We start from the raw sequence: 26,763 nt of genomic DNA, 5'->3' as shown, positions 1-26,763 counted from the left end.
GTTCCTCAACACAACTAGCATATGATCAAGAAATCCTACTTCTGAATAGGATTTAAAACAGAATTACCATGTGATCAAGTAATCCCACTTCTGAGTATATATCCAAAAGAACTGAAAGCATTATCTCAAAGAAGTATTTGTAAATCCAAGTTCACTGTTGCACTATTCACAATAGCCAAGAGGTGGAAGCAACCCAAATATCCATTCGTCAATCCATTCATCAATGAATGAATGGATAAAGAAAATGTGGCACATACATACAATGGAACACTATTCAGCCTTAAAAAAAAAAAAAAGTAAATCTTGTCACATGCTAAAATATGAAGCTCAGAGACATTATACTCAATGAAATAGGCCAGTAACAAAAGACAAATACAATATGACTACACTTATATGTGTCTTAGTGTGTTTTCTCCTGAATACCAGGGACTGGGTAATTTATAAAGAAAAGTTTACTTTACTCATGGTTTTAGAGCCTGGGAAGGCCAAGAGCATAGCACTGGCATCTGGTGAGGGCCTCTTTGTTGTATCATAACGTGGCAGAGGGCATCAAATAGTGAGGGCAAGAGTGTGCTAGCTCAGGTCTCTCTTCCTTTTCCTATAAAACCACCAGTCCCATCATGGGGAACCCATCCTGATAACCTTATCTAATCTAATCTTAAATACTGCCCAAAGTCCCCACCATTTCCAAATGCCATCAACATACATATTTGGAGATTAAGTTTCAAACACATGAAATTTTGGGGGCACATTCAAACCATAGCAATAAGGTATCTAAAGTAGTCAGACTCATAGAAACGAAAAATTATAATCATGGTTGCCAGGGACTTGGGAAAGGAGGAAATGGGGATTTGTTCAATAAATAGAGAGTCTTAGCTTTACAAGATGAAAAAGTTCTTGAGATCTGTTGCACGAGGTGAATACAGTTAACACTGGTGAACTATACACGCAAAAGTGATTAAGATGGTAAATTTTATATGTTTTTACCATAATTTTTTAAAAATAAAAACAATTTAAAAATATGACTTAGATACAACTATTCTAGCACAAATAGGAATAATATAATTAAGAGTGCATTAATTCAGACAAGCTAGGAAATCAGTAAATAATGAAATGTCAAACCTCTCAAATGCATACCAATTCTCTTTCGTACTTATGAATTGGAGATTTCATGGATGAAAGCATAGCAGATGCTAAAAATTTGTTTTCTTCTTTCCCTTCCTTCCCTTTTCCTCTACTCAACCTGTCCCCAATTGCAAATATATGCACTGAAGACAATAAAGGAAAAAATCATAAAGTGTTCTGCTTTTCTCTCCCTTTTGCAGTCCTCCACAACAGGTACAGTAGTATTAGTTCAGGAACAAGGAAGAAAAATGGGAAGGAAGCTCAATTCCAGCCTTCTCATTATGAAAACCAGACCATTTCTTACATTTCAGGCTCAAGATGGCAGCTCTACCAGGCAGCAGAAAGATATCTGAGTACCCAAGATCTTCAAAACCAAATGAGAAATTAATTTTAAAAATAAAATACTACTATGTACCTATTTCACAGAATTAATTTCAAATTAAAGGTGGCAAAAATAAGAGACAATACACTCACATAATACACATTTTCTTTACTAACCAATGAAATAAAATATAAGAAAATATATATCATAAATGAATAGCTTATTCCATTAGGAAATATCTCATTCTACATTCTCTTAGAACTGGTTTTCCATCAATTTCATCACATTTTGTTTCTTCACTTCTGTTGGGGTGAAAAGTCCCATAATAAACAATAAGAAAAAGAATTCCAAGAAGAAGAGTAAGAACTACAGTGATACTGATAGGTATAAAATAGTCTGAATTAAAAATAGTGAGAGGGCAAACCCAGAATACAATCAATATGCCCAAAGTGCCCAGTACCCTAACAATATAATAACAAGACATTGGACACTTGGTATTCTGTCCCTTAATATTAAAAAACGTAAAGATAAGAATGAATCCAACAACAATCCTATATAAGAATTCCATACTTACAGAAGTACAAAACTGGGTGTTCTTTTTAAATGCCCATATTACACCTAACAACCAAAGAAATAACAACATAAATAAAGCAATCTTAACATTTAAGAATAGTAGAAGTACAACACTCAGCATCCACGATAATAATGTAAAAAACTTGTAAAAGAGATATGTGATTTTGGGACATAATCCATTAAGAAGCTTTTTGTCAGGTAAGGATTTTCTTAAAGCTACTTGATAATCAACAGTTGACCAAGAAATAGCACAGCAAGAGACCATGGTAGCCGCATCTACAAAACAAAAAAATAAAAAAGATATTGTTATAGGAATAATAATAAAATATTAAATTACTATATCCCATACATGCTATATCTACATACACACACCCACAAACACATCAGGTACTTTACTCATCTCATCTAATCTTCTGAAGTAGACATTAATACATCATATATTACATATGAGGGAACTGAGGCTTGGAGAGATACACTGCTTGACCCAAGCTGCGAAGCTAGCAAGTTGCGGAACTGAGATTTGAACCTGATTCCAAAATGGATAGATTTATCCACTATATTAGACTGCTTTATTATGATTTTTTTTAATTCATGGGAAAAATTTTATTGAGCAACTGATATGCTCTGTGAGTTAAGAGACTACACTTATAATCCTAGTTTTTCTAGGTTTTTTGACCGCGATTTTAGGCATACACCCAATTCACTAAAAGATAATAGCTTCAAGCAGGGGTAAGGGAAGGAGAAGAGGAGGGGTAGAGAGAGAGAAAGAGGGCTAAACAGAAAATTTAATATGAGATATTAAACAAGCCCAACTTCCCATATCCTGAAGATATTGAAACAAGTGAATGAGTATGTTCTAAAACTTACAAATTTCTGTAGGATTTACATCTCCACCCCATTTTTTCTCAACAAATAACAGAAAAGTAAGTTAATTGCCACTTTGTTTCTTTCTTTCCTTCTTTTTGAGATGGAGTCTCACTCTGTCACCATGGCTGGAGTGCAGTGGTGCAGTATCGACCTCCACTTCACAGGTTCAAGTAATTCATCTGCCTCAGCCTCCTAAGTAGCTGGGACTACAGGCCCACACCACCACACCCAGCTAATTTTTGTATTTTTAGTACAGATGGGGTTTCATCATGTTGGCCAAGCTGGTCTTGAACTCTTGACCTCAAATGATCCACCCAGTTCAGCCTCCCAAAGTGCTGGGATTACAGGCATGAGCCACTGCACCTGGCCTACCACTTTCTATATAATATGATTGAAAGGCAGACTTACAAAAATTTATCTATTGATGAAGAAAATTAGGACAGGACCTTTACAAATGCATTTGCATGCTCTCTTGGTTTTAGCATACACCACTGTACCTCATTAGTCAAACTTTATTGGAGACTGATGTGAGTAACAATAAAACTCCAGTCTACTGCAAAGAAGGCTCTGCATGAATTACTCTTTCTCTATTGTAATTCCCATCATGATAAATTGGTTCTGTCCACACAGCGGCAAGGTGAACCCACTGGGTGGTTACAAATCTGGGGCCTCATCCAGCAATGCCCTTGTGACTACCAGCACATGGTTCAGTAGTCCCACTCTGGCAATGGATCCAGAGGCCAGCCCAAGTGGCTGCCTAGTTCTCTTGGACTGGGGGCTGACTCTACTACTCTTGGCAGTGCTGCCCACCCAATGTGCATGGATTTAACTATAATAAAGAAATAGTCCTGGTAAGACATCCCATTACTGTAGCCCCCTCACAGGGTATCTAGAGCTCCATGGCAGAGTGTCTGTAGCTGTAACCCCATTACAAGGTGTCTGGTTTGGTGAGTATCCTAGGCACTGCCAATGCCTCCTTCCTTCTCCCAAATGGTTCTGTAGCCCCATGATGGGGTGTCTGTCCACAGCCCCATTGTGGGGTATCTGTTTGTAGCTCCACCATGGGATGTCTATCTCAATTCAGCTCCTTCGGGGGTCTTGGTTTGTCTATAGCCCCACTGGGGGGTGTCTGTCTCAGTTCAGCTCCTGGGGAGTCATGGTTGGCTCTCCCTAACTAGTAGGAAGTCTTGGTTCAGGAGACTTCTCCTCAGTCAGGAAGATTTCAGGGAGATTTCTCAGACTGAGAATAGGAGGATAGTTTGGATGAGATACTCTTGGAGTTCTTGATTAGGAATCTGATTTGGAAGGCCTTCTGTCCTTCTTGTCTTAGCGTATGTTTGTACATGTGGAGGGGATCTCAGAAGGAATTGTCTACAGAAGTTCCACAGTCCTAACTCAGAGAACTTTCCTTGTCTGGTTACATTCCATGAGCCTGAAAGAATGCTCAACAGGCCTGTCTCAGGGTGACTATCCACTCTTCACCTTGCCCAGAGACCACCCGTTGTGAATTACCATTCAGAGGTCATCCTTCCCCACCTAGAGCAGATCAAAGTCAACAGGGGACCAACAGGAGAAAGTTTGAGCTTTGACAGGTTGATATTGTATGCTGAATGAGGTGACTGGTGTCTGTTTTGTTATGTGTATTTTGCTAGAATGGAAAATGTTAATTCGGTTCCTCATGCAGCCCATTAGGCAACATCTTGCAAAATTGAGAATCTTTTGTCTATGATTCCATAAGACAGAAAAAGTGGCTTTTGTAAAGTGGCTGGAACCCCACAGCTATGGCACATCAAGCCGGATCATCAAAAGTTGCTCCATTCTTCTGGAAGCTGCAGAGAAAAGGAACCTGGAAACCTGGTATGCCAGCAAAAAAAAAAAAAAAAAAAAAAAGCATATGAAATTCTTACCAGCCAAGTTTCTGGTCTCTTTCTCGCTCCTTCTCTATGTGTGTATGTAAATGGTAGAAATCACTATTTGTCTCCTCTGCATGAGTCTGATTGATAGAAAAAAGGATTTGTGAAACTAGCCTTAGGCTGTAGCAAATCTGGTGTGCTGTGTGCTAAGAATTTGTCTTTCTGTGTTATTCTGTAATAGGTATCACAGGATACAATGAGGGTTTAGGGCCCCTATAAGGCTGCTTTTCAAGCCAGCCCCAGCAGGCTGGTCATTTACAAACTTTGCTGTGGGTCCCTGAAACCAATACTGGATGAAATTTCTCTATCTTGTTTTGTGTCCTTAAGAACTTAAACCTTGCAACCATGTGGGGATACTTTCCCTTGGTTTCTGCCATCCAGAGGACAGAAATTTTACGGTTCATATCATAGCCCTAAAATTATCTTAAGCAATCAAGAGCCTTTGCAAGCTTGAAATTGACTGCTCTAGACTTCTTCTGGGAAGAGGAATAGAAACTGCTCAATGCTGTGTAGCTCAGTAGCTAAGGCTTTGTTTTTTGACAATGGTAGTCCAGATTCAATTCTTGGCTTCCGGAATAACTTCTCTCTGGTTTATTATGTGTGTAACTTTGCCACATATTAAGGTTTTTTTCCCCTCAACAATCACTTCTGATTTCCTGTCTTGAATTTTCCTTTCTCTGAACTATCCTTGGGGAGATTATAAATCTTCTTTTTTAAAAAAATGCTTACCATCTCTTTAAAACACTTTATGCATCCATGGTTAAGTTATAACCTTAGTTAAAAGTTACTAATTTCATGTGGAAAGTTACTTGTGGTAGAATTCAAAAGCCAGAAATATTGGCTCTTCTGGCTAGAGTCTGGTAACAAGAAATTTAAAAGAATTTTTCTTTAGAAAAAAAAGAGCTCTATGGAGAAAACTGTAAAGGGTTCTAAAAAAGTTTATAAAAATATTACCTTATGGTCAAACTAATTTAAACTATATAGATTTATAATATTTTATATAAAAAACTAGCTTTAACATTGAAGATGCACTAATGCAAACATGAAATTTCATTTTCTCATTTGAAAAAGATTTTTATGTAATATTAAAAGATAATGAAAGGGGGTTTTTTGCCCCTTTGGGTAAATGGCAGGGAAAAAGGGGGAGGAAGGACAAGATATTAGTTGGCCTCTTGCTATCTCCATTGGGTCTTGTTTGGAAAACTAAAACTCTTCTATCAGAGTAAAGGGTTTTGCTTTAAAAATATTTTTTTTGAGTTACCACCTCGGATAAGTAAACAAACTGTGATCCCATTTTGTGATATCCAGTGTTTTATGCCTTTGATATCTGACAAACTTTCCAAATCAAATTATAAGGTATGTCACTTTCTGACCTAATTAATCCTTTAGACATTAGGTCCCCTGAAGTCCAAAAATGATGTGTTGGCTTATTTGGTATAAAAATCATACAGGAAGCACTGTCAAATTTAAAATGGTGTTTGGCTTTCTTTGGGCTATATTTGTGTAAATGTGTTATAGGTATATGCTCCAAAATTATGTGAAACTCCTACACTTCTGATATGACTTAGTATATGATATCATTAAGAATTATAATTATGTTAAATTATTGTGTGCCACAGAGGTAACACATTTTCTTGTCAATTGTGTCTTTAACTATGGCTGCCTTAAGATTTTTTGTCATCCATAGGCAATTGTTGCCTTATTTTGATCCTCTTTAAATGGTGGTTTCCTAATCAGCTATAAAACATTGACAGGTGCTCTTGAATGCAAGTTTCTTATAACTTTGGGGATTATGACATTAGAATAAAGAGAAAAAACTTCCAAGACTCCCATGGAGAGCTGAAATATTCATGAATATCAAGCAGAACAGGGGTTAACTGAACTATTAGAAGACTAAAGTAATCTTTTTCTGACTTTTTTGCATAAAACATTGCTGATCCTTTTTGTTTCCAGAGCCAACAAAACTTTTGAGCTATTTACAGCTTTTAACAATTTAGTAAAATATATTCCTATGAACAAAATTTGGAGCATATTTGTTTCTCTACCTAATTTATCCAGAATTTGGAAACTATTTGTGAGTATTCTCAACTTATGGCAGTATAGTTATTTGCATAAGTGCAGTAAGAATCTGTTTTCTTTTGTAACAGGACACAATTGGAGAAACTGGTTATTTTACCAAGACTTTGACTGGAATGGCATACTTTCTTTAAATAATCAAGGTTGACTTATAGAGCCAATAACAGCCCCTAGGGAAATCTGGCCTCATACTCTGTCTACACAGTCCCTGTACAAGGTTCCTGACCTGTGGTAAGAAAAGAATGTCACTTTCTAACAGGCCTAGGAGCCCCAAGTTATCCTGGGACCTCAAGAGGAGAGGAATTTTCCCAGCTCATAGGTATTTGAGGTACAAGACCATGGCTGGGCTCGGCTTTAAAAAAATCTTATCTGAGATTCCCTATGGAACAGAGTTCCACCAAAGCCAATTTTAAAAAGCCTATGTGAAAAATAATCTTGCCGCACTGTATGCAATAATCAGGCCAATTACAATAAGACTAAAGTTCATTTTGTAAACAAATTAGTTCTATTTTGATTTGTTTTTCATAAAAATGGGGACTGGAGAGAGAAAAATTATGCTTCAAAAGAAAAAACTATAGAACACCTGCTGTTAACTGTTCTTGAGTTTTTTTCTGCAGTTTGGACAAAATCCTAAATTCTTTGTGGGCTACAAGTTCCCAAACTAATGCTCCCAGATTTTTACTTTTAAAACTGGGAACTGCACTCCTTATCTTAGAGCTCATCATTTAGCTTATAGTATGCTACTCCCTTAAATGCTGTACTAAAACTATAGATGACAATACTAACGCCTTTAACATGCAACCCTTGGAAGCCCAGCCTGCTCTGTGTGAATATGATCAGACAGTTGCAAAGTGGTTCCACTCCTCTCACCTTGGGGTCAACACCTACCACCACTATGCCCCTGATCAGCAGGAATAAGTTAGAGAAGTCTTCGCCCTTTTTCCATCTTCGTTAGCCAACACCTTAAGATTAAGAGGTATAAAACCTAAAGAGAGGGACTGAAATTGCCACTGCAAAATTACACCTTAGACAGTGAAAGAGACCTGACGTAACCAACTCCATCTTGCTTCTAACCTCCAAGCTCTCCTTGTTCATTCCTAGGCATGGGTTGATCTAACTTTGGGAGGAGCATAGTTTCTAGTTTTTCGTTTAAAAAAAGATAACAGGCCTTTCCCAAAACAAGCCTCTTTCTTGCCTGGGGACTAAACAGCCTTTGTAGGACTAACAAATTAGCCATGAGATTAGAAATTATGGTTTAGGAGTCATGCAGCTGAAGGTGACAAGATTCTGACCCTACCTGAACTGCTCCTAAGAGCAGTGCTTGAGATATTTTGCAGACCCTGCACTTGATGGATCAGGTGGCACTACCCAGATCAATAAACTGGCTCATCTGATCTTGTAGCCCCCACCCAAGAACTGATTCAGCACAAGAAGACAGCTTCTACTCCCTATGATTTCATCAGTGACCTGACCAATCAGCACTCCCAGCTCGCAGGCTTCCCCTACCCACTAAGTTGTCCTTAAAAACCCTGATCCCCAGGCCAGGCATGGTGGCTCACGCCTGTAATCCCCGCAATTTGGGAGGCCAAGGCGGGCAGATCATGAGGTCAGGAGTTTGAGACCAGCCTGGCCAATATGGTGAAACCCCATCTCTACTAAAAATATAAAAATTAGCCGGGCATGGTGGTGTGCGCCTATAGTCCCAGCTACTCAGGAGGCTGAGGAAGAAGAATCAATCGAACCCGGGAGGCGGAGGTTGCAGTGAGCCAAGATCATGCCACTGCACTCCAGCCTGGGTGATAGAGAGAGACTCGGTCTCAAAACAAACAAACAAAAAACTCTGATCCCCAAATGCTGGGGAAGACTGACTTGAATAATAATAAAACTCTGAAGTCCTGAAAAAAAAAAAAAACTTGTCTTTTTAATTCAAAAACATTTTAGTTAAAACATAATTTTCCCCTAAATTGCCCCATGATATCTTTTTTATAATCAGTTTTAATTTTTATCAAATTAACACAAAGGGACTTCCAAAAGTTCATGGAAAATGGAACTAAAAGATAAAAACAAAAAATATAAACTTTATTTTTTAACATAAGCTCCATCAAGATCAAGACATTTCTATAAACCATGATACCAGCCACATAGTCCATCCCTAAAGAATCAAGGGTCCTGGAAATTTAACCATGTCAATGCAGTCTTTTTTTACATTATTAACTCAAGAAAAATGAGTACCTTTTAACAGATTTTTTTAAGGAAACAAAAAGAAATCAGAAAAAGCCAAATCAGGACGGGCGTGGTGGCTCACACCTGTAATCCCAGCACTTTGGGAGGCCAAGGCCGGTTGATCACCAGGTCAGGAGATCGAGACCATCCTGGCTAACACGGTGAAACCCCGTCTCTACTAAAAATACAAAAAATTAGCTGGGCGTGGTGGCGGGCACCTGTAGTCCCAGCTACTCAGGAGGCTGAGGCAGGAGAATGGTGTGAACCTGGGAGGCGGAGCTTGCAGTCAGCCAAGATCGCGCCACTGCATGCCAGCCCATGCAACAGAGCAGACTCTGTCTCACAAAAAAAAAAAGAAAAGAAAAAAAGGAAAAAAAGCCAAATCAGGACTGTAAGGTGGATGTCTAATGCTTTCCCATCAAAACTCTCACAAAATTGCCTTTGTTTGATGAGAGGTGTAGGAGTATTGCTATGATGGAGATGGACTCTCTTGTGAAGCTTCCTTGGGCATTTTTCTGCTACAGCTTTAGCTAACTTTCTCAAAATACTCACCATAAGCAGATGTTATTGTTCTTTGGCCCTCCAGAAAGTCAACAAGCTAAATGTCTTGAGCATCCCAAAAAACTTTGGCATCTTTGCTCTTGACCAATCCACTCTTGCTTTGACTGGACCACTTCCACCTCTTAGTAGCCATTACTTTGATTGTAATTTGTCCTCAGAATCATACTGGTAAAGCCATGTTTCATCTACTATTACAATTCTTCAAAGAAATGCTTCAGGATCTTAATACCATTTGTTTAAAATTTTCATTGAATGCTCTATTCTTACCTGCAGCTAATCTGGGTGCAACAGTTTGGGCACCCACTGAGTGAAAAGTTTGCTCAACTGTAATTTGTCATTCAGAACTCTGTGTGCTGAATCAAGTGAGATGTCTGTGGTGTGGGCTATAAATGTTTCTGCTGTTGTCAGTCCTCTGCAATTCAGGAACAAACAAAATAATTTTTTCTTCATGTACTGACGTGGATGATCTGCCACTAAGGTGTTCAACATTGTTTCATCCATTCTTAAAATGAGTTATCTATTTGTAAGCTGCTGATTTCTTTGGGGCATTGTCCCCATAAAGTATTCATAAGTATCAATGATTTCACTATTCTTCCAACCAAGCTTAACCATAAATTTGATGTGTGTTCTTGCTTCAATTTGAATATTAACAGAATTCATATTGCTGTGATGGGGCACTTTTCAAACTGCTATCTTGTCCTTCTTAGTGCCTCAAATTGGATTCTGCTTAGACACATTATAACAAGTTAGACTGAGTTTATCTGGGGAGAAAGAAAATGTAAAATCCATTCGTAGTTTTTTTCATAATATGCATTTCCCCAAACGTTTTGTTGTTTTTTTGTTGTCGTTGAGATGGAGTCTCACTGTGTCACCCAGGCTGGAGTACAGTGATGCAATCTAGGCTCACTACAACCTCCGCCTCCTGGGTTCAATTGACTCTCCTCCTTCAGCCTCCTGAGTAGCTGGTATTACAGGTGCCCACTACCATGCCCAGCTAATTTTTGTATTTTTAGTAGAGACAGGGTTTTCCAGTGTTGGCCATGCTGGTCTTGAACTCCTGACCTCAAGTAATCTGCCTGCCTAAGCCTCCCAAAGTGCTAGGATTACAGCCATGAGCTACCACACCCAGCCCCATGAACTTTTTTAAGTCCTCTCGTACATCGTTTTTAAAAGTCAAAAAGTTCTACAGAGTATATAAGAAAAATGGTACCTTGCTCTACATCGCCTCACCCCTCAATTGTAAACCCCAGAAGAAATCACTATTAACTCTTCTAGCTTTTCTCCTGACATCTATTGCCATATTTATGAATAAAATATATATTGTGCTTAATGTATTTTGTACACTGTTTATTGATTTCCTATTTGGAAAAGGAAATGTTAACATATACACACATATATTCACACACTTCTTCCATTTTCCTCTCCCTCCCCCATCCACCCAAAAGAGCAACATCAAAATTTTTGGTAAATATTTGGTGTTTGCCTTATGATATGGTTTGGCTTTGTGTCCCCACCCAAATCTCATCTTGAATTGTAATCCCATAATTCCCACATGTCATGGTGGGAGATAATTGAATCACAGGGGAAATTTCCCCCATGCTATTCTCATGATAGTAAGTTCTCATGAGATCTGATGGTTTTATAAAGGGTCTCTGCCTTCATTTTGCTCTCATTCTTCCTCCTGCTGCCATGTAAAGAAGGATGTGTTTGCTTCCCCTTCCGACATGATTGTAAGTTTCCAGAGGCCCCTACCAGCACTGCAGAACTGTGAGTCAATTAAACTTTTCTTTATAAATTACCCAATCTCAGCCAGTTCTTCATAATAGCATGAGAATATACTAATACAGTAAATTGGTAACAGAAGTGGGGTGCTGCTATAAAGATACCCAAAAACAGAGAACCCAGACTAAGATGGCCGAATATGAAAAGCTTCGATCTGCAGCTCCCAGCAAGACCAACGCAGAAGGTGGGTGATTTCTGCATTTCCAACTGAGATACCAGTTCATCTCATTGGGACTGGTTAGACAGTGGGTGCAGACCATGGAGGGTGAGAAGAAGCAGGGTGGGGTGTCACCTCACCCATGAAGTGCAAGGGGCCAGGGACCTCCCTCACCTAGCCAACAGAAGTCATGAGGGACTATGCTACCAGGTCCAGATACTATGCTTTTCCCATGGTTTTTGCAACCCACAGAACAGGAGAACCTTCATGTGCCTGCACCACCAGGGCTCTGGGTTTCAAGCACAAAACTGGGCAGCTGTTTGGGCAGACACCAAGCTAGCTGCAGGTGTTTTGTTTTTTTTTTTTTCCTAGCCTAGTGACACTTGGAACCCCAGCAAGACAGAACTGTTCACTCCCCTGGAAAGGCAACTGAAGCCAGGGAGCCAAGTGGTCTCACTCAGTGGGTCCTACACCCAGGGAGCCCAGCAAGCTAAGAATCACTGGCTTGAAATTCTCACTGCCAGCATAGCAGTCTGAAGTCGGCTTGGATGATCAGTGCGGGGAGGGGTGTGCGCCATTACTGAGGCTTCAGTAGGCGGTTTTCCCCTGAGAGTGTTGAGAAGTTCAGATTGGGCAGAACTCACCACAACACGGCAAAATGGCTATGGCCAGGGTGCCTCTCTAGATTCCTTCTCACTGGGCAGGGCATCTCTGAAGAAAACACAGCAGCCCCAGTCAGGGTCTTGAGGATAAAATTCCCATGTCCCTGGGACAGAACACCTGAGGGAAGGGGTGGTTGTGGGTGCAGTTTCAGCAGACTTAAACATTCCCACCTGCTGGTTCTGAAGAGAGCAGTGGATCTCCCAGGACAACATTTAAGCTCTGCTAAGGGATAGACTGCCTCCTCAAGTGGGTCCCTGACCCCCATGCCTCCTGACTAGGGGGTACCTCCCAGCAGGGATTGACAGACACCTCATACAGTAGAGCTCCAACTGGCATATGGCCGGTGCCCTCTAGGATGAAGCTTCCGGAGGAAGGAGCAGGCAGCAATCTTTGCTGTTCTGCAGCCTCTGTTGGTGATACCCAGGAAAACAGGGTCTGGATTGGACCACCAGAAAACTCCAGTAGATCTGCAGAAGAGGGGCCTGACTGTTAAAAGAAAAACTAACAAACTGAAAGCAACATCAACATCAACATCAACATAAAGGACACCCACCCAAAAAACCACATCCAAAGGTCATTAGCATCAAAGATCAAAGGTAGATAAATCCACAAAGATGAGGAATAACCAGCATAAAAAAGCTGACAATTCCAAAAGCCAGAATATCTATTCTCCTACAAAGGATCGCGGCTCCTCTCCAGCAAGGGCACAAAACAGGATAGAGAATGAGAATGAGTTTGACGAATTGACAGAAGTAGGCTTCAGAAGGTGGGTAACAACAAACTCCTCTGAGCTAAAGAAGCATGTTTTAATGCAATGCAAGGAAGCTAAGAACCTTGATAACAGGTTACAGGAACTGCTAACTAGAATAATCAGTTTAGAGAAGAACATAAATGAACTGATGGAGCTGAAAAACACAGCATGAGAACTTTGTGCAGTATACACAAGTATCAATAGCCAAATCAATCAAGCAGAAGGAAAAATATCAGAGTTTGAAGATCAACTTAATGAAATCAGTCAGGCTTAAAGACAAGATTAGAGAAAACAGAATGAAAAGGAATGAACAAAGCCTCCAAGAAATATGGGACTCTGTGGAAAGACCAAACCTATGATTGATTGCTGTATCTGAAAATGATGAAGAGAATGGAAGCAAAGTTAAAAAAAAAAAAATTCATGATATTATCCAGGAGAACTTCCCAAACCTAGCAAGACAGGCCAACATTCAAATTCAGGAAATACAAAGAACATGACTAAGATAATCCTCAAGAAGAGCAACCACAAGACACATAACCATCGGATTCTCCAAGGCTGAAATGAAGGAAAAAATGTTAAGGGCAGCCAGAGAGAAAGGTCAGGTCATCTACAAAAGGAAGCCCATCAGACTAACAGCAGATCTCTCGGCAGAAACTCTACAAGCCAGAACAGAGTGAGAGCCAATATTCAACATTTTAAACAAAAGAACTTTCAACTCAGTATTTCATACCCAGCCAAACTAAGTGTCATAAGTAAAGAAGAAATAAAATTCTTTACAGACAAGCAAATGCTGAGGGATTTTGTCACCACCAGGCATACCTTACAAGAGCTCCTGAAGGAAGCACTAAATATGGAAAGGAAAAACTGGTACCAGCCACTGCAAAAACACATGAAAATATAAAGACCTATGACACTATGCAGAAACTGCATCAACTAATGTGCAAAATAACCAGCAAGCATCATGATGACAGGATCAAATTCACACACAACAGTATTAACCTTAAATGTAAATGGGCCAAATGCCCCAATTAAAAGACACAAACTGGCAAGTTGGATAAAGAATCAAGACCCATTGATGTGCCATATTCAGGAGACCCATCTCACATGCAGAGACATACATAGGCTCAAAATAAAGGGATGGAGGAATATTTACCAAGCACATGGAAAGCAAAAAAAAAAAAAAAAAAAAAAAAAAATCAGGAGTTGCAATGTTAGTCTCTGATAAAGCAGACTTTAAACCAACAAATATCAAAAAAGACAAAGAAGGGCATTACATATTGGTAAACGGATCAATGCAATAAGAAGAGCTAACTATCCTAAATATATATGCACCCAACTCAGGAGCACCCAGATTCATAAAGCAAGTTCTTAGAGATGTACAAAGAGACTTAGACTCCCACACAATAATAGTGGGAGACTTTACACCCCACTGTCAATATTAGATCAATGAGACAGAAAATTAACAAGGATAATCAGGACTTGAACTCAGCTCTAGACCAAGAGGACCTAATATACATCTACAGAACTCTCCATCCCAAATCAACAGAATATATATTCTTCTCAGTGCCACATAGCACTTATTCTAAAATTGACCACATAATTGGAAGTAAAACCCTCCTCAGGACATGCAAAAGAATGAAAATCATAACAAACAGTCTCTCAGACCACAGTGCAATCAAATTAGAACTCAGAATTAAGAAACTCACTCAAAACTGCACAACTACATAGAAACTGAACAACCTGCTCCGGAATGACTATGGGGTAAATAACAAAATAAAGTCAGAAATAAATAAGTTCTTTGAAACCAACGAGAACAAAGACACAACGTACCAGAATCTCTGGGACACAGCTAAAGCAGTGTTTCGAGGGAAATTTACAGCACTAAATGCTCACATCAGAAACCAAGAAAAATCTAAAATCAACACCCTAACAACACAATTAAAAGAACTAGAGAAGCAAGAGCAAACAAATTCAAAAGCTAGCAGACGACAAGAAACAACTAAGCTCGGAGAAGAACTGAAGGAGATAGAGAAACGAAAAACCCTTCAAAAAATCATTGAATCCAGAAGGTGAGTTTTTGAAAAGATTAACAAAATAGACCACTAGCAAGACTAATAAAGAAGAAAAGAGAGAAGAATCAAATAGACACAATAAAAAATTAAAGGGGATATCATCACTGATGACATAGAAATACAAAATTCCCTCAGAGAATACTATAAACACCTCTATACAAATAAACTAGAAAATCTTGAAGAAATGGATAAATTCCTGGACACATACACCCTCTCAAGACTAAACTAGGAAGAACTCAAATCCCTGAATAGACCAATAACAAGTTTTGAAATTGAGGCAGTAATTAAGAGCCTACCAACCAAACAAAGCCCAGGACCAGAGGGATTTGCAGTTGAATTCTACCAGAGGTACAAAGAGGAGCTAGTACCATTCCTTGGGAAACTATTCCAAACAACAGAAAAAGAGGGACTCCTCCCTAACTAATTTTATAGGACAGCATCATCCTGTCACCAAAACATGGCAGAGACACAAAAAAAAAAAAAGAAAAAAGAAAAGAAAATTTCAGGCCAATATCCCTGATGAACATCGATGCAGAAATCCTCAATAAAATACTGGCAAACTGTATCCAGCAGCACATCAAAAAGCTTATCTACCATGATCAAGTCAGTTTCATCACTGGAATGCACAGCTGGTTCAACATAGGCAAACCAATAAACGTAATCCATCACATAAATGGAACCAATGACAAAAACCACATGATTATCTCAATAGATGCAGAAAAGGTCTTCAATACAATTCAACACTCCTTCATGCTAAAAACACTCAATAAACTAGGTATTGATGGAACATATCTCAAAATAGTAAGAACTATTTATGGCAAATCCATAGCCAATATCATACTGAATGGGCAAAAGCTGGAAGCATTCCCTTTGAAAACCAGCACAAGAAAAGGGTGCCTTCTCTCACCACTCCTATTCAACATGATATTAGAAGTTTTGGCCAGAGCAATCAGGCAAGAGAAAGAAATAAAGGGTATTCAAATAGGAGGACAGGAAGTCAAATTGTCTTTGTTTGCAGGTGACATGATTGTGTATTTAGAAAACCCCTCATCTCAGCCCAAAAACTTAAGCTGATAAGCAACTTCAGCAAAGTCTCGGGATACAAAATCAATGTGTAAAAATTACAAGCATTCCTATACACCAATAATAGACAAACAGAGAGCCCAATCATGAGTGAACCACCATTCACAATTGCTACAAAGAGAATAAAATACCTGGGAATACAATTTACAAGGGACGCAAAGGACCTCTTCAAAAAGAACTACAAACCACTGCTCAAGGAAATAAAAGAGGACACAAACAAATGGAAAAAACATTCCATGCTCATGGATAGGAAGAATCAGTATTATGAAAATGGCCATACTGCCCAAAGTAATTTATACATTCAATGCTATTCCCATCAAGCTACAACTGACTTTCTTCACAGAATTAGAAAATCTACTTGAAATTTCATATGGAATTTTTTAAAAAGCCCATATAGCCAAGACAATCCTAAGCAAAAAGAACAAAGCTGGAGACATCATGCTACCTGGCTTCAAATGATACTACAAGGTTACAGTAACCAAAACAACATGACTGGTACCAAAACAGATATATAGAACAATGGATCAGAACAGAGGCCTCAGAAATAACACCACAGGTCTACAACCATCTACAACCATCTGATCTTTGACAAAAACAAGTAAAGAGGAAAGGATTCCCTATTTAATAAATGGTGTTGGGAAAACTGGCTAGTCTTATTCAGAAAATTGAAACTGGATCCCTTCCTTAAATGTTATACAAAAATTAACTCAAGATGGATTAAAGACTTAAACCTAAAACCCAAAACCATAAAAACCCCAGAAGAAAACCTAGGCAATATCATTCAGGACATAGGCATGGGCAAGGACTTCATGACTAAAACACCAAAAGCAATTGCTATAAAAGCCAAAATTGACAAATGGGATCTAATTAAACTAAAGAGGCTCTGCACAGCAAAAGAAACTATCATCAGAGTGAACCGGAAACTTACAGAATGGGAGAAAATTTTTGCAATCTATCCTTCTGACAAAGGGCTAATATCCAGAATCTACAAGAAACTTAAATTTACAAGAAAAAAAACAACCCCATCAAAAAGTGGGTGAAGGATATGAACAGACACTTCTCAAAAGAAGACATTTATGTGGCCAACAAACATATGAAAAAAAAAACTCATCATAATGGTCATTAGAGAAGTGCAAATCAAAACCACAATGAGATACCAACTCACACCAGTTAGAATGGTGACCATTAAAAAGTCAAGAAACAACAGATGCTGGAGAGGATATGGAGAAATAGGAACACTTTTACACTGTTGGTGGGAGTCTAAATTAGTTCAACTATTTTGGACAGAGTGGTGATTCCTCAAGGATCTAGAACTAGAAATATCATTTGACCCAGCAATCCCATTACTGGGTGTATACCCAAAGGATTATAAATCATTCTACTATAAAGACATTCACATATATGTTTATTGCAGCACTATTTCCTACAGCAAAAACTTGGAACCAACCCAAATGCTCATCAATGATAGACTGGATAAAGAAAATGTGGCCCATATATGCCATGGAATACTATGCAGCCATAAAAAAGAATGAGTTCATGTCCTTTGCAGGGACATGGATGAAGCTGGAAACCATCATTCTCAGCAAACTAACAACCATCATTCTCAGCAAACTAACACAGGAAGGGAAATCCAAACACCCCATGTTCTCACTCATAATTGGGAGTTGAACAATGAGAACACATGGACACAGGGAGGGGACCATCACACACTGGGGCCTGTTGGGGTATCAGGGGCAAGGGGGCAAGAGCATCAGGACAAACAGCTAATGCATGCGGGGCTTAAAACCTAGACGATGGGATAATAGGTGCAGCAAACCAACATGGCACATGTATACCTACGTAACAAACCTGCACATTCTGCACAAGTATCCCAGAACTTAAAGTAAAACAAAAAATAAATAAATAATAAATAAAAATAAATAAATAAATAAATAAAAAAAATAAACAAAGATACCCAAAAATGTGGAATCGAGTTTGGAACTGGGTAACAGGCTGAGGTTGGAACAGTTTGGAGGGCTCAGAAGAAGACAGGAAAATGTGGAATAGTTTGCAACTTCCTGGAGAATTGAAGGACTCAGAAAACTGGAAGATGTGGGAAAGTTTGGAACTTCCTAGAGACTTGTTGAACGCCTTTGACCAAAATTCTGATAGTGATATGGACAATAAAGTCCAGGATGAGGTCATCTCAGATGGAGATGAGGAATTTGGAGGGAACCGGAATAAAGATTACTCTTGCTTTGCAAAGAGACTGGCAGCATTTTGCCCCTGTCCTAGACATCTGTGGGATTTTGAACTTCAGAGAGATGATTTAGGGTTTCTGGTGGAAGAAATTTCTAAAGAGCAAAGCATTCAAGAGGTGACAGAGCATAAAAGGTTGGAAAATTTGCAGCCTGACAATGCTGTAAAAAAAGAAAAATCAATTTTCTGAACAGACATTCAAGCACACTGCAGAATTTGCATAAGTAATAGGCAGTCAAATGTTAATCACCAAGACAATGGGAAAAATGTCTCCAGAGCATTCCAGAGACCTTTACTGCAGCCCCTTCTATCACAGACTTGGAGGCCTAAGATGAAAAAATGGTTTTGTAGGCTGGACCCAGGACCCCCGTGCTCTGTGCAGCCTCAGGACACGGTTTCCTGCATCCCAGTTGTTTCAGCTCTAGCTATAGCTAAAAGGGGCCAATGTAAAGCTTAAGCCATTGCTTCAGAGGGTGCAAGTCCCAGGCCTTGGCACCTTATAAGTGGTACTGGGCCTGCAGAAGCACAGAAGTCAAGAAGTGAGATTTGGAAACCTCCACCTAGATTTTAGAGGATGTATGGAAATGCCTTGGTTTCCAGGCAGAAGTTTGCTACAGGGGTGGATCCCTAACTGAGAACCACTGCTATGGCAGTGCAGAAGGGAAATGTGGGGTTGGAGCCCACACACAAGGTCCCCACTGAGGCACTGCCTAATGGAGCTGTGAAAAGAGAGCCACCATCCTCCAGACCTCAGAATGGTATCTCCACCAACAGCTTGCACAGGGCACCTGGAAAAGCCACAGACGCTCAACGCCAGCCCAGGAAAGTAGCCTGGAGTGGGGACGTACCCTGCAAAGCCACAGGGGCAGAGCTGCCAAAGGCCATAGGCGTCCACCTCTTGCATCAGCATGACCTGAATCTGAGACATGAAGTCAAAGGGGATCATTTCAGAGCTTGAAGATTTGACTGCCCCACTGGATTTCAGACTTGCATGGGGACTGTTGCCGCTTTGTTTTGGCCAAATTCTCCCATTTGGAATGGGTGTATTTACTCAATGCCTGTACCCACATTGTATCTAGGAAGTAACTAACTTGCTGTTGATTTCACAGGATCATAGGTGGAAGGGACTTGCCTTGTCTCAGATGAGACTTCAGACTTGGACTTTTAGGTTAAAGCTGGGATGAGCTAACATTTTGAGGGACTGCTGGAAAGGGCAGGATTGTGTTTTGAAGTATGAGGACATGAGATTCGGGAGATGCCAGGAGAGGAATGATATGGTTTGGCTTTGTGTCCCCACACAAATCTCATCTTGAATTGTAATCCTATAAGCTCCACATGTCATGGAAGCGACACAGTAGACGTAACTCAATCACAGGGGCAGTTTCCCCCATGCTATTCTCATGATAGTAAGTTCTTACAAGACCTGACGGTTTTATAAGCGGCTTCCCCCTTCATTCAGCTCTCATTCTTCCTGTCACCATGTGAAAAAGGATATGTTTGCTTCCCCTTCTGCCATGTTTGTAAGTTTCCTGAGGACCCCCCACCACAGCACTGCAGAACTGTGAGTCAATTAAACCTCTTTCCTTTATAAATTACCCAGTCTCAGGCAGTTCTTGATAGCAACATGAGAATGAACTAATACACATTGTTATAACTACGTAAGTGCAGTGTTTTTATTGCTTACTTTTCAAAAAAAAAAAAAACACACACACTATATTTCCTTTCTTTTAAAATGTTTCATTATTCCTGGAGTTGACAATTGCCTTGTTTCCCTACTTGGTTAGTTTCCATAACCCTATAATTATTTCTTAGCAAAATCTTCAAATTAATTAATAAAACTCTTCTATATACATCTACAAGTTCTTTATTTTTCTGGTTTTTTAGAACACTATCCTCCTGCTCTAAGCCAGTTGCTCTTAAGTCTTGCTTCCAATCTTCCTGCAACTTCCCTTCACCTCTCTTCTACATTGCCTTCCTATTTCCTTGTTCTCCTATCATCTTTCTTGGTTTACTCTCACGTTTTGATTAAACTTTTGTCAGGCCTTCCAGAAAAAAATTTCTCAGAAGCAAAATTTTTTGAGACTTTGTATATCTCAAAACATCCTAATTCTACCCTCATACTTGATACAGTTTTGCTAGAAATAGAATTCAAAATAAAAAAAAAAAAAGTTTTCCATTGAAACCTTAAACTTACTGTTCTATTATGTTTTAATTTCACTGTTATGGTTAAAAATTTCATGCCATTCAGTTTTTCTATCTTTAGTACATTACCTTTTTTTTCCTCTCAAATCTTCTAGAATCATCTTTCTTTGCTTCTCTGAAATGATATAATGATGTGCTTGATGTGAGCTATTTTTATTCACTCTTTCAATCTAATAACTCATATCCTTTAATGATATGCCCTGTTTTTATTCTTTGGTGATTTCTCTAGAAATCATAACATGAATATTAAGCATATCAAAGTTTAAGGCTAATCAATATTGTTACCTCAAAGATGAATATATCAATAAGATGGTGAAGCTAAAATTTCAGGGACTCTTACTTGCCCAGTCTCCTTCCAACCCTAGCAAAGCCTCATGTGTTCACTTTGTCACGTATTTTTATAAAATTTGCAAAAATAAGACATTTTAATTGCAGTTGATTAAATTCCCTGTCTCTTTCTACTCTTGCTTACTTTATCTCACATATTCCCCTAGTATGTTCAAGTGACTGTGGGCATTTTGGGGATGTGGCTAAGGGAAACTAAGTTGAGACTACATTTAGTTTAAGCATAGGGGAAATGTTTACATGATTTGCTTCAATATGTATGATTAGTGAGTGGCGGAGCTAGGATTCCAAGGCAGTGTACCTGATCTTAACATTTATTCACTAAATTGTCTTTCAGATGTCAACAGGTCTTTCATTCCTAATGTGAGGGCACGATAGTCTATTCTCATCTAGTTGACACTATTATTTGACATTTTTGCCAATTTCCCACTTTCCTACCTGCTTCTAACATTTTTTCTATCATATTGCTGCCCTAACCTGTATCTTACACTCTGTTCAAACTAAATTTGTGCCATTGTCAAACTATGCCTTTGTTATGCCTTTTCCTCAGTCTAAAATAACTTTGTCCAATGACATTATTCTTAATTCTGTACTTATTAATTCAGAGATTTTTATTAATTTATTTGGCATTAAGTACCGACATCAGTGAAGAAAGTAGAGAACTCCCATGTTCACTAAATAAGACATCAACAGGGAAAGGACTGTCTATGCAATAAATGGTACTGGGATAACAGGCTAGCCATATTTAGAACACTGAGACTGGACCCCTTGCTTTTACCATATACAAAATCAACTCAAGATGGATTAAAAACTTAAACATAAAATGTAAAATTATAAAACTCTAGAAGAAAATCTAGGAAATACCATTCTGGACATAGGCCTTGGCAAAGATTTCGTGACAAAAACTACAAAATGATTGTAGGTTGCGTGCGGTGGCTCACGCCGTAATCACAGCACTTTGTTGAGGAATTTTGTGTCTATGTTCATCAAGGATATTGGCCTGGAGTTTCTTTTTTTCTCGTGTCACTGCCAGGTTTTGGCATCAAAATGATGCTGACCTCAGAGAATAAATTAGGGAAGATTCCCGCCTCAATTTTTTGGAATAGTTTCAGTAGAATTGATACCAGCTCTCTTTTATACATCTGATAGCATTCAGCTATGAATCCATCTGGTCTAAGGTTTTTTCTGGTTGGTAGGTTTTTTGTTACTAATTTAATTTCAGAATTCATATAACATAATTTTGTACATAGTTACTACAGAAAATTTGGAAATTCAGAAAAGTATTTTTTAAATGAAAACAATCATTCATAATTCCTCCACCCAGAAGCAGACACACTTAACATTTCGCATATTTTCTTCCAGATATTTTTCTATATAATAATCTCTTTGTAACCTTAAAAATGTGCTGGCAGAAAATTTTATAAACTGTTTTTTGGCTACATTCTATGTTATAATCGCTTTCTTGTGTCATTAAAAGTTCTTTGTAAACACTCTAGTGGCTACATAATGTTCCATATTAACAGCCTACAATAATTTATTTACTAATTTCTCTATTGTTAGACAATTGAATTATATCTCATTTTATGCTATTTTTGAATAACTTATCTCAATTTCCTACTTCAATAAGAAACTATATAGATGAAAACTGAACATAAAGATAGCTATCACTGGATCTCATAGATAGTCCAGATGCTATGTATCCTTGGGAATCATCATGAGATCTCCCATAATACAGGCTGTAAGGTCTACATTTTGAACTTCTAACTTCAGAACTATATAATACAGAACTGTTAAGGGTTCTGCATCACATAGAACCCAACCCATGAATTATTTGCATCAAAAAAAAAAAAGATCTCATACACAATAGAGATCTCATACACACAATCATTTTGTGTCTTCCTAACAATCAAAGTAAAGGTAAAAATATTAGAAGGGGCTATGTACTAGAGGTTTACAAGAAAATGGGAACAGAGACACTGTTTAACTGATATCACGTGTGAGTCTAGGACAGCAAGAACTCCAGGGAAGATAACAATCTTACTCCCTGAAATGAATCCCAGAATAAATTGAACCCTAGTCATTAATGCAATTTGGGACTATTATTTAGCAAATAAATAGTTTTTTAACATCTCAAGTTAATTATCTATAAAAGGACTTTTCAAAAAGGAAGATAGAAATAAACTTTTCTTTAAAAAATGAACATTTTTACCTTAACGAGCAAATCTACTGTAAAACAGCAAACACATTGGCCAACTTGCAAAACATTCATTAGTTTTTTAGTATTTACACTTTTACCCAGTAATTCCACTTCTGGGAATTTACCCAATGGATATATTTTTTACATGCAAGTGATTTATGCATAAGATTACTCGTTGCAGCATTTTTTCAATGGTTAAATATAAGAAACAACCTAAATTAACACAAATAGGGAGCTTGTTAAATAAATTATGGTACATTCATAATTTGCAACACAATGCAGAAAATAAAAATGAATGTGGGAAATTTTTCTGTACTAATATGAACGGATCTCCAAGATATACTATGAGGCACAAAAAACAAAGACAGTTTTTATTTTATGTTACCATTTGTGTTAAGGAAAAAAGAAAAAAAAAGGACATATGCTTTAAAAACTTTTCTGAAGGAATCATCAAATAACTAACAATAGTAGTTTTCTTTCTGGGCAGATGGATACAGTATATATCCATATATTTTTTGATATTTCAACCATATTACCGTACTTCCTTTTCAAAAGAATAAATGATTTTTGAAGTATTAAAAATTTCTAAAGTCAGCCAAAGATTTATATAGTTGACATAAGGTCTCAGTGGCATCCATCTAACACAAGGAGTTAAGAAAAACTTACACTGACTGAAATTCGCTTGTCCATGCTCCAGAAGAATGTAGAGTTGAAGAATAAGTTGTGGGCAGCCTTCCAGGTAGGTCTCAAATAGTCTGAGCATGCTCAAATCAGTCACTCTATCTATAACTTCTTTATGTAGATCGATTTGTTCTTCCATGAAGTTAGTAGTATTGCTGTCATACGTAAAAGCTGCATGGTAACCCCTTTTCAAGGCAAACCAATACCTATAAAGTAAACATAAACATTTCTCTTTAGTCTTATATTCTTTATAACATGTCTGTTAATACACATAATAATTTGGGAAAAGGAATATATGGGTTTTTTTTATTATTATACTTTATGTTCTAGGGTACATGTGCACAACGTGCAGGTTTGTTACATATGTATACATGTGCCATGTTGGTGTGCTGCACCCATTAACTCATCATTTGCATTAGATATATCTCCTAATGCTATCCCTCCCTCCCCCCACCCCACAACAGGCCCTGTGTGTGATGTCTCCCCTTCCCTGTGTCCAAGTGATCTCATTGCTCAATTCCCACCTATGAGTGAGAACATGCGGTGTTTGGTTTTCTCTTCTTGCGATAGTTTGCTGAGAATGATGGTTTCTAGCTGCACCCATGTCCCTACAAAGGACATGAACTCATCCTTTTTTATGGCTGCATAGTATTCCATGGTGTATATGTGCTATATTTTCTTAATCCAGTCTGCCATTGATGGACATTTGGGTTGATTCCAAGTCTTTGCTATTGTGAATAGTGCCACAATAAACATACGTGTGCATGTGTCTTTATAGCAACATGATTTATAATCCTTTGGGTATATACCCAGTAATGGGATGGCTGGGTCAAATGGTATTTCTAGTTCTAGATCCCTAAGGAATCACCACACTGTCTTCCACAATGGTTGAACTAGTTTACACTCCCACCAACAGTGTAAAAGTATTCCTATTTCCCCACATCCTCTCTAGCATCTGTTATTTCCTGAGTTTTAATGATCACCATTCTAACTGGTATAAGATGGTATCTCATTGTGGTTTTGATTTGCATTTCTCTGATGACCAATGATGATGAGCATTTTTTCATGTCTCTCTTGGCTGCATAAATGTCTTCTTTTGAGAAGTGTCTGTTCATATCCTTTGCCCAGTTTTTGATGGGGTTGTTTTTTTCTTGTAAATTTGTCTGTATTCTTTGTAGGTTCTGGATATTAGGCCTTTGTCAGATGAGTAGATTGCAAACATTTTCTTCCATTCTTTAGGTTGCCTGTTCACTCTGATGGTAGTTTCTTTTGCAATGCAGAAGCTCTTTAGTTTAATTAGATCCCATTTGTCAATTTTGGCTTTTGTTGCCATTGCTTTTGGTGTTTTAGACATAAAGTCCTTGCCCATGCCTATGTCCTGAATGGTATTGCCTAGGTTTTCTTCTAGGGTTTTTATGGTTTTAGGTCTAACATTTAAGTCATGAATCCATCTTGAATTAATTTTTGTATAAGGAGTAAGGAAAGGATCCAGTTTCAGCTTTCTACATATGTCTAGCCAGTTTTCCCAGCACCATTTATTAAATAGGGAATCCTTTCCCCATTGCTTGTTTTTGTCAGGTTTGTCAAAGGTTAGATGGTTGTAGATGTGTGGTATTATTTCTGAGGGCTCTGTTCTGTTCCATTGGTCTGTATCTCTGTTTTGGTACCAGTACCATGCTGTTTTGGTTACTGTAGCCTTGTAGTATAGTTTGAAGTCAGGTAGCATGATGCCTCCAGCTTTGTTCTTTTGGCTTAGGATTGTCTTGGCAATGAGGGCTCTTTTTTGGTTCCATATGAACTTTAAAGTAGTTTTTTTCCAATTCTGTGAAGAAAGTCATTGGTAGCTTAATGGGGATGGCATTGAATCTATAAATTACCTTGGGCAGTATGGCCATTTTCACAATATTGATTCTTCCTATCCAAGAGCATGGAATGTTCTTCCATCTGTTTGTGTCCTCTTTTATTTCATTGAGCAGTGGTTTGTAGTTCTCCTTGAAGAGGTCCTTCACATCCCTTGTAAGTTGGATTCCTAGGTATAGGTATTTTATTCTCTTTGAAGCAATTGTGACTGGGAGTTCATTCATGATTTGGATCTCTTTGTTTTTGGTGTATAAAAATGCTTGTGATTTTTGCACATTGGTTTTGTATTCTGAGACATTGCTGAAGTTGCTTATCAGCTTGAGGAGATTTTGGGCTGAGATGATGGGATTTTCTAAATATACAATAAAGTCATCTGCAAACAGGGACAATTTGATTTCTTCTTTTCCTAATTGAATACCCTTTATTTCTTTCTCTTGCCTGATTGCCCTGGCCAGAACTTCCAACACTATGTTGAATAGGAGTGGTGAGATAAGGCATCCCTGTCTTGTGCCAGTTTTTAAGAGGAATGCGTCCAGTTTTTGCCCATATTGTATGATATTGACTGTGGGTTTGTCATAAATAGCTCATTACTTTGAGATACATTCCATCAATACCTAGTTTACTGAGAGTTTTTAGCATGAGGGGCTGTTGAATTTTGTCGAAGGCCTTTTCTGCATCTATTGAGATAATCATGTGGTTTTTGTCTTTCGTTCTGTTTATGTGATGGATTATGTTTATTGATTTGCATGTGTTGAACCAGCCTTCCATCCCAGGGATGAAGCCATCCTGATCAAGGTGGATACGGTTTTTGATGTGCTGCTGGATTTGGTTTGCCAGTATTTTATTGAGGATTTTCAAATCGATGTTCATCAGGGATATTCAACAAGGTTCTAAAATTCATCAAGGTCTAAAATTCTCTTTTTTTATTGTGTCTCTCCCAGGCTTTGGTATCAGGATGATGCTGGCCTCATAAAATGAGTTAGGGAGGATTCCCTCTTTTTCTATTGATTGGAATAGTTTCAGAAGGAATGGTACCAGCTCCTCCTTGTACCTCTGGTAGAATTCAGCTGTT

The 26,763-nt window shown here is 38.3% G+C and overlaps 1 protein-coding gene across 8 annotated transcripts in view; it reads right to left on the bottom strand.

The window, feature by feature from the left end:
- Positions 1 to 26,763, bottom strand: part of XKR9 (XK related 9) — a 185,426-nt gene that overhangs the window by 49,491 nt on the left and 109,172 nt on the right. For 4 of the 8 annotated variants that reach the window (XM_021942416.2, XM_021942417.2, XM_009213186.2 and 1 more), the window contains 2 exons: positions 23,817 to 24,037; positions 1,601 to 2,296 (listed from right to left, as the gene is read on the bottom strand). In XM_021942416.2, the coding sequence (XP_021798108.1) occupies positions 1,668 to 2,296; positions 23,817 to 24,037 (850 nt within the window). In that variant the 3' untranslated portion in view covers positions 1,601 to 1,667. Of the gene's footprint in view, positions 1 to 1,600; positions 2,297 to 23,816; positions 24,038 to 26,763 lie in introns of those variants that run through there. The other 4 variants (XM_017962095.3, XM_017962094.3, XM_017962093.2 and 1 more) reach the window with 2 other exon arrangements.

The sequence above is a fragment of the Papio anubis genome, chromosome 8 (genome assembly GCF_008728515.1).
Source record: "Papio anubis isolate 15944 chromosome 8, Panubis1.0, whole genome shotgun sequence".
Taxonomy (NCBI): Eukaryota; Metazoa; Chordata; class Mammalia; order Primates; family Cercopithecidae; genus Papio; species Papio anubis.
Note: the sequence above shows the minus strand (reverse complement) of the source record. Positions and strands in the feature narration are given on the sequence as shown.